The sequence below is a fragment of the Sphaeramia orbicularis genome, chromosome 18 (genome assembly GCF_902148855.1).
Source record: "Sphaeramia orbicularis chromosome 18, fSphaOr1.1, whole genome shotgun sequence".
NCBI lineage: Eukaryota > Metazoa > Chordata > Actinopteri > Kurtiformes > Apogonidae > Sphaeramia > Sphaeramia orbicularis.
Genome location: NC_043974.1, coordinates 5,354,771 through 5,369,522, shown reverse-complemented (window position 1 = coordinate 5,369,522; position 14,752 = coordinate 5,354,771). Strand labels below are relative to the sequence as shown.

At 41.7% G+C, this 14,752-nt stretch overlaps 1 protein-coding gene across 1 annotated transcript in view; it reads left to right on the top strand.

Annotated features, from left to right (window-relative positions):
- LOC115438720 (FERM domain-containing protein 7) overlaps positions 1 to 10,028 on the top strand; it is a 43,510-nt gene extending 33,482 nt beyond the window's left edge. Inside the window, exons 9-12 of the mRNA XM_030162504.1 lie at positions 2,571 to 2,734; positions 5,035 to 5,103; positions 7,612 to 7,687; positions 8,802 to 10,028. Of these exons, the coding sequence (XP_030018364.1) occupies positions 2,571 to 2,734; positions 5,035 to 5,103; positions 7,612 to 7,687; positions 8,802 to 10,028 (1,536 nt within the window). The remainder of the gene's footprint in view (positions 1 to 2,570; positions 2,735 to 5,034; positions 5,104 to 7,611; positions 7,688 to 8,801) is intronic.
- Positions 10,029 to 14,752: the final 4,724 nt, after the last annotated feature.

Sequence of the window (14,752 nt, the reverse complement as noted above, 5' to 3'; positions counted from 1 at the left end):
AACACTACTAAAGACCTGAACACTACTGAAGATCTGAACACTACTGAAGACCTGAACACAGATCTGAACACTACTGAAGACCTGAATACAGACCTGAACACTACTGAAGACCTGAATACAGACCTGAACACTACTGAAGACCTGGACACTACTGAAGACCTGAATACAGACCTGAACACTACTGAAGACCTGAATACAGACCTGAACACTACTGAAGACCTGGACACTACTGAAGACCTGAATACAGACCTGAACACTACTGAAGACCTGGACACTACTGAAGACCTGAATACAGACCTGAACACTACTGAAGACCTGAACACTACTGAAGACCTGAATACTACTGAAGACCTGAATACTACTGAAGACCTGAACACTACTGAAGACCTGAACACTACTGAAGACCTGAACACAGACCTGAACACTACTGAAGACCTGAACACAGATGTGAACACTACTGAAGACCTGAACACTTCTGAACACCTGAACACAGATGTGAACACTACTGAAGACCTGAACACTACTGAAGACCTGAACACTACTGAACACCTGAACACAGATGTGAACACTACTGAACACCTGAACACTACTAAAGACCTGAACACTACTGAAGATCTGAACACTACTGAACACCTGAACACAGATGTGAACACTACTGAACACCTGAACACTACTGAAGACCTGAACACTACTGAACACCTGAACACTACTGAAGACCTGAACACTACTAAAGACCTGAACACAACTGAACACCTGAACGCTACTGAAGACCTGAACACTACTAAAGACCTGAACACTACTGAGGACCTGAACACTACTGAAGGCCTGAACACTACTGAAGACCTCCGTATGATCATTTTTACTGAAGCTCAAACTCCTATTTCAGTACGGAACTTTATTACAGTATTAGATAAGTTTTCCATTAGTTTTACTGTAAATGTAATATTTTGATGGAGCCACTTCAATATTTGATGTACTGTATAGTATCTGATCTCTTACAGTACATCATATGGAACCTGGTTCATGTGAGGTCAATGTACAAGCATCTCTAAGTGTAATACCACTGATGGCCACAAGGTCCAGGTTCCTTTAACAGCCTGATTCCTGCAGACTTACTTTACAGTACTGTGCAAATGTCTTGAAGCCCCTTTATGAACCTTTGTTTGTGCAGACAGGAAGTATATATCAGCCTTAAAAGACACAAAAAACAGAAGTAAATGGTTGTAGACGTTGAAGTCACCATTTACCACTGACCTCTGACCCCATGTCAAAAAACAGCAAAAACCATTTGAAACATCTGACACGTGTTGAATGAAACCTGCTCTAAAATAAACCCCTCCACTGTCGTCATCTGGTGTCTTCATACTGAGCTCCATAGGGCCTCTTTGACCCGACAGAGACAGCGGAAGAGCAATTTATATGTTAAGTTTGGTTCGATGGGACGAGGGCAGCAGGAGGGTGGTTTATACATAAAAGTTCGAATCCGAAGGGTCTGTCAGACCCAACAATGACAGAGGGAGAGTGCAGGAATATCCGGAACTGTGGGTCATTTGTGCCTGACAGACTGCAGGAGGGGCGGTATATCTCATATTGTCTGAACAAGAGTTAAACACATGTTAGGATTCACTAAATCCAACCTCTTTGGTTTATTGAAGCTGTAATTTTTCCTGCTGTTCATCCTTCACATATATCAGACTGGATCTAAGACACAGACACATGCAGATGTGGACAGTAGAACTTTAAACAGAACATACTGGGCACTTTTAATCCTCTTCGGCCAAATCTAGTGTAAGATTCAGTTGAAAGTTCCTGCCCTATAATTTAGATTAGATTTTCTTTGTGAAAGTACTCAGATATTAGAACTGGACAAGGACAAGGACATTGGACCTTCAACAGAAGGTCAAAGGTCACCTATGTTTAATATTCTTCTGCTCTATGACAAGATGCATCCACAGGAGAAATGTGGAGCAGATATGTGAATGAATTCAACAGAGAATGGGATTATGTTGTCGAATGGACAGACAGACAGGTTTGGACTGAATTTATATCAGCTCTGATTCTGTTTTTTTTTCTCTCCCTGACTCTGATTTTAAATGTTTTTCCTCTAAATGTCTCTAATATTTTTCCTGCTCTGACTGTAAATAATAATTTTCTTCCTCATCTAACCATTTACTTTCATCACATCTGACTGAGGAAGAAAAATCTACCATTAAACTAGAGTGAAATATTGATGTGACACAGACTGTAGGACACAGACTGTAGGACACAGAGTATTGGACACAGACTGTAGGACACAGAGTATTGGACACAGACTGTAGGAAACAGACTATTGGACACAGACTATTGGACACAGACTGTAGGAAACAGACTATTGGACACAGACTGTAGGACACAGACTGTAGGAAACAGACTATTGGACACAGACTATTGGACACAGACTGTAGGACACAGACTGGATGACTTTAATTATTCATATGATGTGTAGGGTTTTTCCAGCAGGTCTCCTACTTTTGGATCATCTAGCGTTTGTCTGAGTGTAATAGTGACAGATGTGTGTGATGTTCACTCAGCCACTGTGCAAAGACACTCTGGAGTTTGCCATGGCCAGTAGGGACGTGTGCAAATCCTTCTGGAAGATGTGTGTGGAGTACCACGCCTTCTTTAGACTGGCAGAAGAACCCAAGGCTGTTCCCAAAACACTGCTGTCATGTAAAGGCTCCAGCTTCAGATACAGGTCAGACACACACACACACACACACACACACACACACACACGCATGCATATAGACAGACACACATACAAACACACATACACACACACATATACACACAGACCCACACACAGATATAAACACATATACACACAGACACAAACACACACACACACAAATATACACATATACACACAGACACACACATACACACACACACACAGATATACACAGACACACAGACACACACACATACATATATACATATATATATATATATATATATATATATATATATATATATATATATATATATATATATATATATATATATATATATACACACAGTACAGGCCAAAAGTTTGGACACACCTTCTCATTCTACGCATTTTCTTTATTTTCATGACTATTTACATTGTAGATTCTCACTGAAGGCATCAAAACTATGAATGAACACATGTGGAATTATGTACTTAACAAAAAAGTGTGAAATAACTGAAAACATCTCTTATATTCTAGTTTCTTCAAAGTATCCACCCTTAGCTCTGATGACTGCCTTGCACACTCTTGGCATTCTCTTGATGAGCTTCCAGAGGTAGTCACCTGAAATGGTTTCCACTTCACAGGTGTGCCTCATCAGGGTTACTTAGTGGAATTTCTTGCCTTATTGATGGGGTTGGGACCATCAGTTGTGTTGTGCAGAAGTCAGGTTGATGCACAGCTGACAGCCCTATTGGACAACTGTTAGAATGCATATTATGGCGAGAACCAATCAGCTAAGTAAAGACAAACGAGTGGCCATCATTACTTTAAGAAATGAAGGTCAGTCAGTCTAGAAAATTTCAAAAACTTTGAATGTGTCCCCAAGTGCAGTCGCAAAAACCATCAAGCGCTCCAACGAAACTGGCTCACATGAGGACCGCCCCAGGAAAGGAAGACCAAGAGTCACCTCTGATGCTGAAGATAAGTTCATCTGAGTCACCAGCCTCAGAAATCACAAATTAACAGCAGCTCAGATTAGAGACCAGATGAATACCACACAGAGCTCTAGCAGCAGACACATCTCTACAACAACTGTTAAGAGGAGACTGCGTGAATCAGGCCTTCATGGTCAAACAGCTGCTAGGAAACCACTGCTCAGGAGAGGCAACAAACAGAAGAGATTTATTTGGGCCAAGAAACCCAAGGAATGGACCTTAGACCAGTGGAAATCTGTGCTTTGGTCTGATGAGTCCAAATTTGAGATCTTTGGATCCAACCGCCGTGTCTTTGTGCGACGCAGAAAAGGTGAACGGATGGATGCTACATGCCTGGTTCCCACCGTGAAGCATGGAGGGGGAGGTGTGATGGTGTGGGGGTGCTTTGCTGGTGACGCTGTTGGGGATTTATTCAAGATTAAAGGCAACCTGAAGCAGCATGGCTACCACAGCATCCTGAAGTGACATGCCATTCCATCCGGTGTGCGTTTAGTTGGACCATCATTTATGTTTCAACAGGACAATGACCCCAAACACACCTCCAGGCTGTGTAAGGGATATCTGACCAAGAAGGAGAGTGATGGAGTGCTGCGCCAGATGACCTGGCCTCCACAGTCACCGGACCTGAACCCAATCGAGATGGTTTGGGGTGAGCTGGACCGCAGAGTGAAGGCAAAAGGACCAACAAGTGCTAAGCATCTGTGGGAACTTCTTCAAGACTGTTAGGAAACCATTTCAGGAGACTACCTCTGGAAGCTCATCAAGAGAATGCCAAGAGTGTGCAAAACAGTCATCAGAGCTAAGGGTGGCTACTTTGAAGAAACTAGAATATAAGAGATGTTTTCAGTTATTTCACACTTTTTTGTTAAGTACATAATTCCACATGTGTTCATTCATAGTTTTGATGCCTTCAGTGAGAATCTACAATGTAAATAGTCATGAAAATAAAGAAAATGCAAAGAATGAGAAGGTGTGTCCAAACTTTTGGCCTGTACTGTATATATATATATATATATATATATATATATATATATATATATATATATATATATATATATACACACACACACACACACACACACACACACATATATATATGTGTGTGTATATATATGTATATATATATATATATATACACACATATACACACACACACACACACATATATATATATATATACATACAGTATATGTATACACACACACACACACACTCACTCTGTTGTTACACTCCAGCTGATTGTTGGACTTCTTTCTTTCATGTTCACAACAAGTGCTGATTAAAGCTGTATGTGTGTGTTTGTATTTATGTGTGTTTGTATTTTTGTGTGTTTGTATTTGTGACAGTGGGCGGACCCAGAAACAGCTGTTGGAGTGTTTGGGCTCAGGGGAGAAGAAACCATTACACTTGGACAGGTGAGGATTTGACTACTTACAGCTCTACTATAAGTAGTACTTACAGTACTACTATAAGTAGTACTATAAATAGTACTATGTTTCATCCCTAAATTAAAATAACTGACAAATATTTTATTTTATCCTCGTCGATCTGGCCTATTTCAAACATGCAACATCCAAATAATAAAAGCTTATTTGTATCACAGGACTTTACAGAATTTGTTGAATGTGAAAATGAGCAAACAGTCAAATAATTATTGAGGTAAACAGTAGATAAAGCAAATGGACTAATGTCCTGGGCATCCCCTGTCCTTAGACCCTCCTTCTGGGCAAAGAAAAACTCCAAAAAACCCAGAAGAAAAAGAGAAACCTGAGGGAGAACCACAGTGAAGGATAGATCCAGTCCCGTGGACAGACAGACTGTAGATGAACCAGGACTGATGGATGTCCATGTGATGGTGTAGGTCCAGTCTGTAAGGACGCAGTAGGGTGGGGGCACATGGGGGAGGGGGTCCATTCAGACAGGTAAGGGTGGGGGAGGAGGTCTGGGTTCACAGGTCAGGACAGGGCACAGATGAGTCACCTCAGGTCCTGTCATCATTGGGCCTCAAGCGGCTCTGAAACAGTAGCCCCGCCCCCAGAAGGGAGTGGTTAAAGGCTGAATAGTGATGAACAGACTCAGTGAACTAAATATGGTAACTTATAAGTACAGACTAAAGTGGTCCATAATAACAGAACCAGATGGCAGGACTCAGTGCTCTGCAGCTTAAACTGAACTGTGGGCTTCAGTCTGTTCTTAACCAGTCTGACCATAACCCTTTTATAAGATACTAGTTTAGGTTATCATTACTAACCAGACAGTTGTTGGTAGTTCAAAGGTTGGGTCTGTTATCTGTTGGTATGTCATAGGCCTTTAGTGGAAAATCAATCAACATTAGATTCTAAAAGACATGTTCTGAATCTGAAATGTGTTCTTTGCTCATATCTTTCATCACGCTGTCTTTCAATTAGACCGGAGGTTCTCTCCTGGGGGGGGTGCACATGGGGAGTCGAGATTGACATCATTGTGTGTGTGTGTGTGTGTGTGTGTGTGTGTGTGTGTGTATGCGCGCGGTTGCATTAGTGACAACTGTTGTACATCACAACAGTTTAAATCATTATCTTATTACTTTTAGAATAACGTAAACCCCACCCCCACCTCCCGGTCCCACACACTTTTTCAGGCCTAAGGGGGGGTGCCAGTAGGCTCATGATGCTGTTAGTGGGGGGTGGTTCAAAAAGGGCTGAGAAATCCTGAATCAGCACATTTTCCAGCTTCAGTGGATCGAAGACAAAAGTGCTCCTCTAAACTGAAGCTGAACTGTCCCCCCCTGGTGGACAGTTGGAGGCTCATTCTGTCCATCCATCCAACTGGTCAGTCCTGGTTTCCCATATTTATATTTGTGTTTTTTTATGCTTTGTATCATGTATAATATTTGCATGACATCATCCAGATTCCATGTGTGTATGTTTTCTAAAATTCCAGTCCACCGGTAAGTTTGGAGTCAATAATATTTAATGAATGCAGCTTTTGTCTGTAGTTTGTACATTTTCCATTATAGTGAAAACAGTTACATTTGACTGAGGTTTGACCAATGACACATTAGACTAATTTTTAAATGAATTCTAATTCAGCTGGAATGTTTAATGGTTATGATGATTTTTCTAATTAAGGCATCATTTTGGATGGTTTATTACATAATGCACCCAGTTGGATGTCCACTATCACATGGACGTCCATCAGTCCTGGTTCATCTACAGTCTGTCCGTCCATGGGACTGGATCTGTCCTTCACTGTGGTTCTCCCTCAGGTTTCTCTTTTCTTCTCTGGGTTTTTGGAGTTTTTCTTTGCAGAGAAGGAAGGTCTAAGGACGGGGGATGACCAGGACATTTGCCCGTTTGCTTTATCGACTGTTTATTTGACTGTTACTTATTTTCATATTCAACAAATTCTGTAAAGCACAGTGAGGCGACCCTGTTGTGATATTGGGCTCAACAAATAAGAGTGAAATAATTACATTTTCTTTAAAAAAAAAAAAGTGCTACACCTACATTTTGTAATAGCTGTTGCAAAATGTAATAAGTCATTCCAAAATGTGGGAAACTTTATTACAAAATGTGACATGTTTTTACAAAATGGGGTGAAAAATTAATAAATTATTATTAGTTCTGTCCAAATTAACTCTTTAACTCAGATTAATCCATGGTCCTCATGAATGTGATTGTAAATGTGAAGTCCATGAACCATCTGCAGCAGAATGACTGTGAAGTGATAGGTGAAAGATGATTAATAATGATAAAAGGTGAATGATATTTAATTGTGATTAATTAAGATGAATCCACACCAACCCTATGATTAATCTGATTAAAGTGTTTAATTGTTTGACAGCACTAATTATTCCATATTGCACCTTCATTCCATATTGCAGTGCTCCAAACTTTGCTGCTTGTATTTGTGTGTCATCGTTTATTTCCTATCTGTGTCAGAAGCTGCTGTCAGTCGGACTTCGATCCCAGACAGTGCCGGTCATCTCCTGATCTCCTCACCGACGTCTCTAAAGAGGTAACAGTCATAGACTTCACACTTAAAGCAAACACATACAGAGGTTCTAGAGGATTCAGCGCTGGATGTATCTGACTACTCTGAGTTACTCTGTTTACTTCTACTTTGCGGGTGTTTGTCCTGTACTCGACTACATTCTTAGATCCTGTTCAGATCCAGTTTTTCAGCTTCTTGTTGTCCAGTGAGAACCACATATCTCCAAATGTGTGAATAAATATTTATGATAAACTGAAGCAGTTCAGTAATGGCTGTAAAGAGTTCATACATCCATTTATGGCAAATGGCTGTTGGGTACGGTACCATCTGTTCTGTTAGGTACAGTACCATTTGTTCTGTTGGGTACGATACCATCTGTTCTGTTAGGTATGGTACCATCTGTTCTGTTAGGTACGGTACCATCTGTTCTGTTGGGTACAGTACTATCTGTTCTGTTGGGTACAGTACCATCTGTTCTGTTGGGTACAGTACAGTCTGTTCTGTTGGGTACGGTACTATCTGTTCTGTTGGGTACAGTACAGTCTGCTCTGCTGGGTACAGTACCATCTGTTCTGTTGGGTACATTACCATCTGTTCTGTTGGGTACGTTACCATCTGTTCTGTTGGATACGTTACCATCTGTTCCGTTGGGTACAGTACCATCTGTTCTGTTGGGTACGGTACTATCTGTTCTGTTGGGTACATTACCATCTGTTCTGTTAGGTACGGTACCATCTGTTCTGTTGGGTATGGTACCATCTGTTCTGTTGGGTACAGTACCATCTGTTCTGTTGGGTACATTACCATCTGTTCTGTTGGGTACAGTACCATCTGTTCTGTTGGGTACGGTACTATCTGTTCTGTTGGGTACATTACCATCTGTTCTGTTAGGTACGGTACCATCTGTTCTGTTGGGTACGTTACCATCTGTTCTGTTGGGTACAGTACCATCTGTTCTGTTAGGTACGGTACCATCTGTTCTGTTGGGTACGGTACTATCTGTTCTGTTGGGTACATTACCATCTGTTCTGTTGGGTAAGGTACTATCTGTTCTGTTGGGTACAGTACCATCTGTTCTGTTGGGTCTGAATCCTTCTTCCATCACTGATGACTGGTCTGCTTTGTTTCCTGTCTTCAGATGTACGAACACGCCCACCCCTTCCCTCGGTCCAGACGTACCCTGGCGGTGCAGAGTGAGGATGAGCTGGACCCCCACCTCGGGGACTTCCTCGGTGACTCTGAACTCAGTGGAGGAGGAGCCAAACGCAGCCACTCATCTGTGGAGGTCAACCAGAGGTCCCGTCCTTTTGTCCAAGTCACACCTCTCTCTCCTTTTAGGAACCAGTCATCTCCTACCCCGAAAAAGAGGTCATCTTCTACATCTGTGGTTGACGACATGAGGGGAGGGCGACCGGGGGTGCAGCGCCAAGCCCAAAGGTTGGCCGGCATTTACGGGAACCGGTCACGGCGGCGACCGAACCCTCAACCCCACCCTGATGCAGCACAGCAGTTGGTGCTTCTCTACCCCAACAGCCCTGCTTACCAGTACCACCCAGTGCTCCCAACGTTCCCATTGGCTGGATCTTCACCTCTGAGCAGACACCCATACTTGACGGACTATGTTGCCGTTTCCTCATTGGAGCGTTTTCCGCTGTCCAGGAGGCGGGACTTTGTGGGCATGGATGGCACATCACGGCCGTCATTCCACCCACTTGGCCATGATTCGCCCTCTCATTCTCCACTCAGACGGAACCTCCGCCCCTCAGGCTCAGGTGGATTTGGGTTGGCGAGGGGTTACCAACCAGGAAGCAACGGAGCAAGACTATTGGGTGTGGGACACACGGAGGCGGGACATTATAGTGATGACTCCAACTTCCTTCCGGGGCTGCCTCGCCGTGTGGCTAGTCAGCCAGACGTCAAGTTTCACTTCTCCAGGAGTTCTAACCCTGCTTCTGAGTTCCGCCCCCTGGGTTATTATCCCCACCTGACACGCCCCTCCAGACCCACCTACCTCCCACTGAACTCCTCCCCTCTGCCCGAACGCCCCACTTCGCTTTGCATGATCGGAGGAGCTGCAGGAAGCTACAGCGACTCAGAACCCGAGGTCTTCTACCCGTATTACTGCGCCCCCCCTCCGCTGGGCAGGATGGTCCGGTCTGCAGGACTGGCCCGCATGAGGTTCTCCTCCGGAAGTCTTCAACTGGACGAGGAGGAGGAGTGGGAGGAGGAAGAGGAGGAGGCTGGACAGGAGAAAGAGAAAGCAAAAAAGAAGGAGAAGGGTGAAGAGGAGAAGAAAGAGGAGAAGAAAGAGGAGAGTGAAAAGGAGGAAAAAGGAGCTGCCAAGATCACAGAGGTCACCCTGTAGACGGAACCCAAGGAGTTCAAGACATGGAATAGGTTTATCTGTGCAACACATGGATGGTTTATAGAGTCCTGACTCTGACTGACTGTCACTGAGCCCATTTACATGACCATAAAAATCTGATAACTGGAAGTAATCTGATTACTGCCATACTTGGATGTGACATGTTTACAGTCACTTGAGGAATATGATGATGGAAAAACCCTGGTTTACATGTTATGTCCATTATTTGATTTCTTTTGGAGTACGTACATATGTTATGACAACAGACATACACTTCCTGTCATTTTCAAAACATCTGGACTTGTCTTGTTATCACAGCAACACCAACAGTGTCAGCGTTAGCTGTCCTAATGTGGGAGGAGCTAATAAGACTACAGAATAGGTCACATGTTGCTGCTATCATTCATTTTATTTCATCGTTTGTTTACCTTCTTCCTTTGGCTCATGGTGTTGCTGCATAACTTCAGTTTATCTAGATCAGTGTTTTACAACCTTGGGGTCGGGACCCCACATGGGGTGACCCTCAGACCCCTCACTGTTCAGATGCTGCAGCTCTTTCATAATTCACATTTTGAGTTCTTGTTTGTTCAGTTTTAATTGTCAGCTTTGTAAATACAAGCTGGACAGACTGTACATATCCTGACCAAGGAAAATTAAATTAATTTCAGCAAAAACATGTCTCTGTTTTGAAAGTCTGGGGTCGCCAGAAATGTGTGATGCTAAAATGAGGTCACAAGCCAAAAAAGGTTGGGAACCACTGATCTAGTTTTTTTTTTTTGTTTGTTTGTTTGTTTTTTTACACATGAGCAGATGTAAAAAACAAAAGGGGACAAATCTAGGTGTGTTAATCTGATTTCTCATAATCAGAAAACTAGTGTTACGGGATAAAGCCAATCAGATTATCCCATTTACAGTAGGGATGCACCGATACCACTTTATTCAGACCGAGTACACATACAAGTACTTCCATTTGCGTACTTGCCGATACCGAGTACCGATACGAGTACTTAATAATCCCATTCCAGTTCTTAGTTCCTTTTGTAAATGTGCTTTATTGTTGTTGTCATTGGTCTGACTGGAACAAAGTGCTGCTACTGACATTTAATGTGTTGGAATGAGCGTTTGTCAATCAATCCACCAGAGGGCGCTGCTCTGAATTAACCATACTGGAAAAATACCACGAAGAAGAGTAAAGTTTAATGAGAAGAAGAAAGTCAGTAATAATAAACATGGAGACGACAGAGGTAACACTAATGTGATACTAATGTTGACACTGATGAGGGTAGTTGCCATAAATCTGTCAGTAGTTTTTCTCTAACTCACAGTCGCTCTTTGAACAGATCCTCTACCTCCACGGTTCCTGGTGGTTCTGCTGCTCCGTCTACGTTCAAACAGAACCTTAGAAGATAACATGATGATCTTTATATGGATCTGGGTACGCATCCACAGGCTCTAAGAAAACAGAACAAGAAAAGCACTCGCAGAGCGCAGACCTCTGCCAAGACAGATCACCCCCCCCCCCCGATCACCACCAAAATTTAATCATTTCTTCCTTGTGCCAGTATCAACATTTCCTGAAAATTTCATGAAAATCCGTCCATAACTTTTTGAGTTATCTTGCTAACAAACAAAGACGCATGCAAACACACAAAGCAAAGTGATCACAATACCGCCTGGCGGAGGTAATTACGTAAGGAATGTAGGCAGAGGACGGACAGAATGCTCTGTCTGTATCTGTCTGTCTTTAAAGCTGTGGGAGACTTTCGTGACCAATTTTTCATCAAATCTGTAAAACCTCAGTCATATCCTCAGTATTATGAATCTGTAAGTCTGTCTGTGATTACTCACCTGAATCTCTTCCCTCATGGTGAACAGTTTCTTAGTGCCATCCACCATAAACAAACCATGTGTTTACAAACAGAGCTGGGAGGTAACTCGGACATCTTTGGAATTGTCACAGCGTGCATTATGTGAAACGGAGTTTTGTGTAGCTGCCTGGCAGCAGCAGCTGCTACAGACACAACGCGGAAACGGCAGGAGCTCCCTTCCCTCTATGCATATTCCTCCAGCCATTTCCACGTTTCAGCCGTTTCTGTGTTGTGTTTGTTTCATCCATATAATATAATATGGTTGTGCTGCTGCTGCCGCTGTCAGGTGGCTGTGCAAACCTCCCTTTCCCACAATGCACATCATGACAAAATTCCAAAGATGCCCGAGTGACCTCCTGACTCTGTTTGTAAACAAATGGTTTGTTTATGGTGGATAGCACTAAGAAATTTTTCATCGTAATGCAAGAGATTCAGGTGAGTAATCACAGACAGTCTTTCAGATTTGTGATACTGAGGATATGACTGAGGTTTGACAGATTTTATGAAAAATTGGTCATGAAAGTCTCCCGCACCATGTTCCTTTTGTCTCAGTCGTGTCTGCAGTTCAGTCTCCACTCTGCTGACATCACTCCTCCACCTTGTACCTGCTGCTCTATGAGGTGAGGCTGCTGTCAGTGGTATCAGTGTGTTTGTATCAGAGCACTTTTATGAGTACAAGTATTAGTGCACAAACTCAGTATCGGGCTGATACAGGTATCAGTATCGGTGCATCCCTAGTTTACATGATCACTGGAATAATCGGATAAGTGCAGAAATCAGATACTGATATTAGTGTTGGTGTGGATGTAAACGGGCTCACAGTCCTAGTACAGAGGGAAAGAACTGCTAAACTGGAAGGGTTTCTACTGTGTTCTGTCCAAGTGGTCGATCATCAGTGTATGTAGTGGAGCTCTGGCAGAATCTGAGACCACGCCCATTCCATTCAAACCACGCCCAGCTGCATTCAGACAGCCAGTGGACATGAAGAAGACTGACAGAGCATGATGGGATGCACGTGAGCATCAAGGTTCATCCTCTTAAGTACCCATCTCTGGACATTAGCATCATCTTCAGTTGAACAGATGTTTTGTGTTGTTTGGGGTTTGATGACACAGTTTTGGAAAATTAAGAAAAAATTGTTGTAACCTCTTAAATAACACGTTCTCTAACACCTTATACGTAGTAAAACAAGTGGTGTCTTTGTAAACCTGAGCTGTCTGAGGACGAATCCACGCACTAAATTTGAGCCTATTTCGGATAGAGACCAAACATTAATAATAATAATTATGACGGCTCACAGTCGGCTCTTACTTCAGTGTTTTGCATAAAGTTGGAAGCATTATTGAACGTACATGTGGCTGCGGTAGCTGGGTTAAATATTGTACTTTTACATGACTTTTGTGTAGAAAATGTGTACTTTATACGCAGGCATTCATCAATAAAGTTAAATGTACAGGCAAATGGTGTCAAGTTGAATCTAAAATGATGGATGATTTCTTGCACAAACTGTCCCGTATGTTTAAAAAAATGACCCAAGACTAGAGGTTTCCCAATCAAACTTAAATATTTATTCATAAAACTCTAAGTCCCGCTACAAAATAGAACAACAAAAAAGTATATTTATGTCAAATATTACAACTTTAATTTTACAAGCCCCCCCCTCCTTCAAAATGCAATGTTATCCCTTATAACATATAAAAAGACAAAAAAAAAAAAATACAATAACCACTAGTTATAGCGTCTTTGGTACAAACTATCAGACAGACTGTTTAACTCCTTTCATTCAGAACAATAGAAGCCTTGTTTTTTCTTAATATGGAACAAATGACCCCTCAGTCCTGTTCATACCTAATGCTTTTCAATACCATATAGTTTGGCTAACTTGAACAGCCCTTTGCATTTGGCTAGCTTGATTTAGAAATAACTTATCTTAATTTACATTCAGATGCCAAACCCTTATGTGAACCACAGACTTTTTCATTCATAGACACCCCCAGTCAAAGAAAGGTGAATATTATCCAGTCATCAGCAAACAAATGACCTTTTGGTCCACAACTATCAGTTCTGTTCGTAAGTATCAGTGACTGTTCACCTAATTACAGTCATTTTCAACATGTTCGATACTTCTCATTCCTAATTATGACATATTTGGAGCCACTTCAAAGAACAATGTAGATCAGGGGTCTCAAACATGTGGCCCAGGGGCCAAAAGTGCCCCGCAAAAGGGTCCAATCTGGCCCACGGGATGAATTAGTGAAGTACAAAAATTACACTGAAGACATGAACAATCAAGGATGTTAAAATAATTTTAGGTCAATTCAATCTAAAGTGGGTCAGACCAGTCAAATACTATCAGAATAAACTACAAATAATGAAAACCACAAATTTTTCTCTGTTTTACTGTCAAAAAAAGTAAAATTACACAAAAATGTTTACATTTACAGACTAGCCTCTCACAAAAAATGTGAATAACCTGAACAAATATTAACAACCCGAAATGTCTTCAGAGAATTAAGTGTAATTATACTAATACTCTGTCTGTTATTATGTTTTGTGTATTTGTAGATCCACGGTATCTGTACGATATAAAGAAATAAAATGAAAATGAGAAGCTGAGGCCAAATAATGGCATAAATTGTTAAAATTGCACTTTTTTCCTTAATAAATTTAATTTTCAAGTTTTTCACATTTTTTAAGGACAGTTGGTAGATGTAAACATTTGATAATATAATTTAACTTTTTTACTGTAAAACATAGACGTTAGACAAACACATTTTGGAACTGATCTTATTTCTATATTATTATGTTATTATTTTCCTGGTCCGGCCCACTTCAGCTCATATTGGACTGTATGTG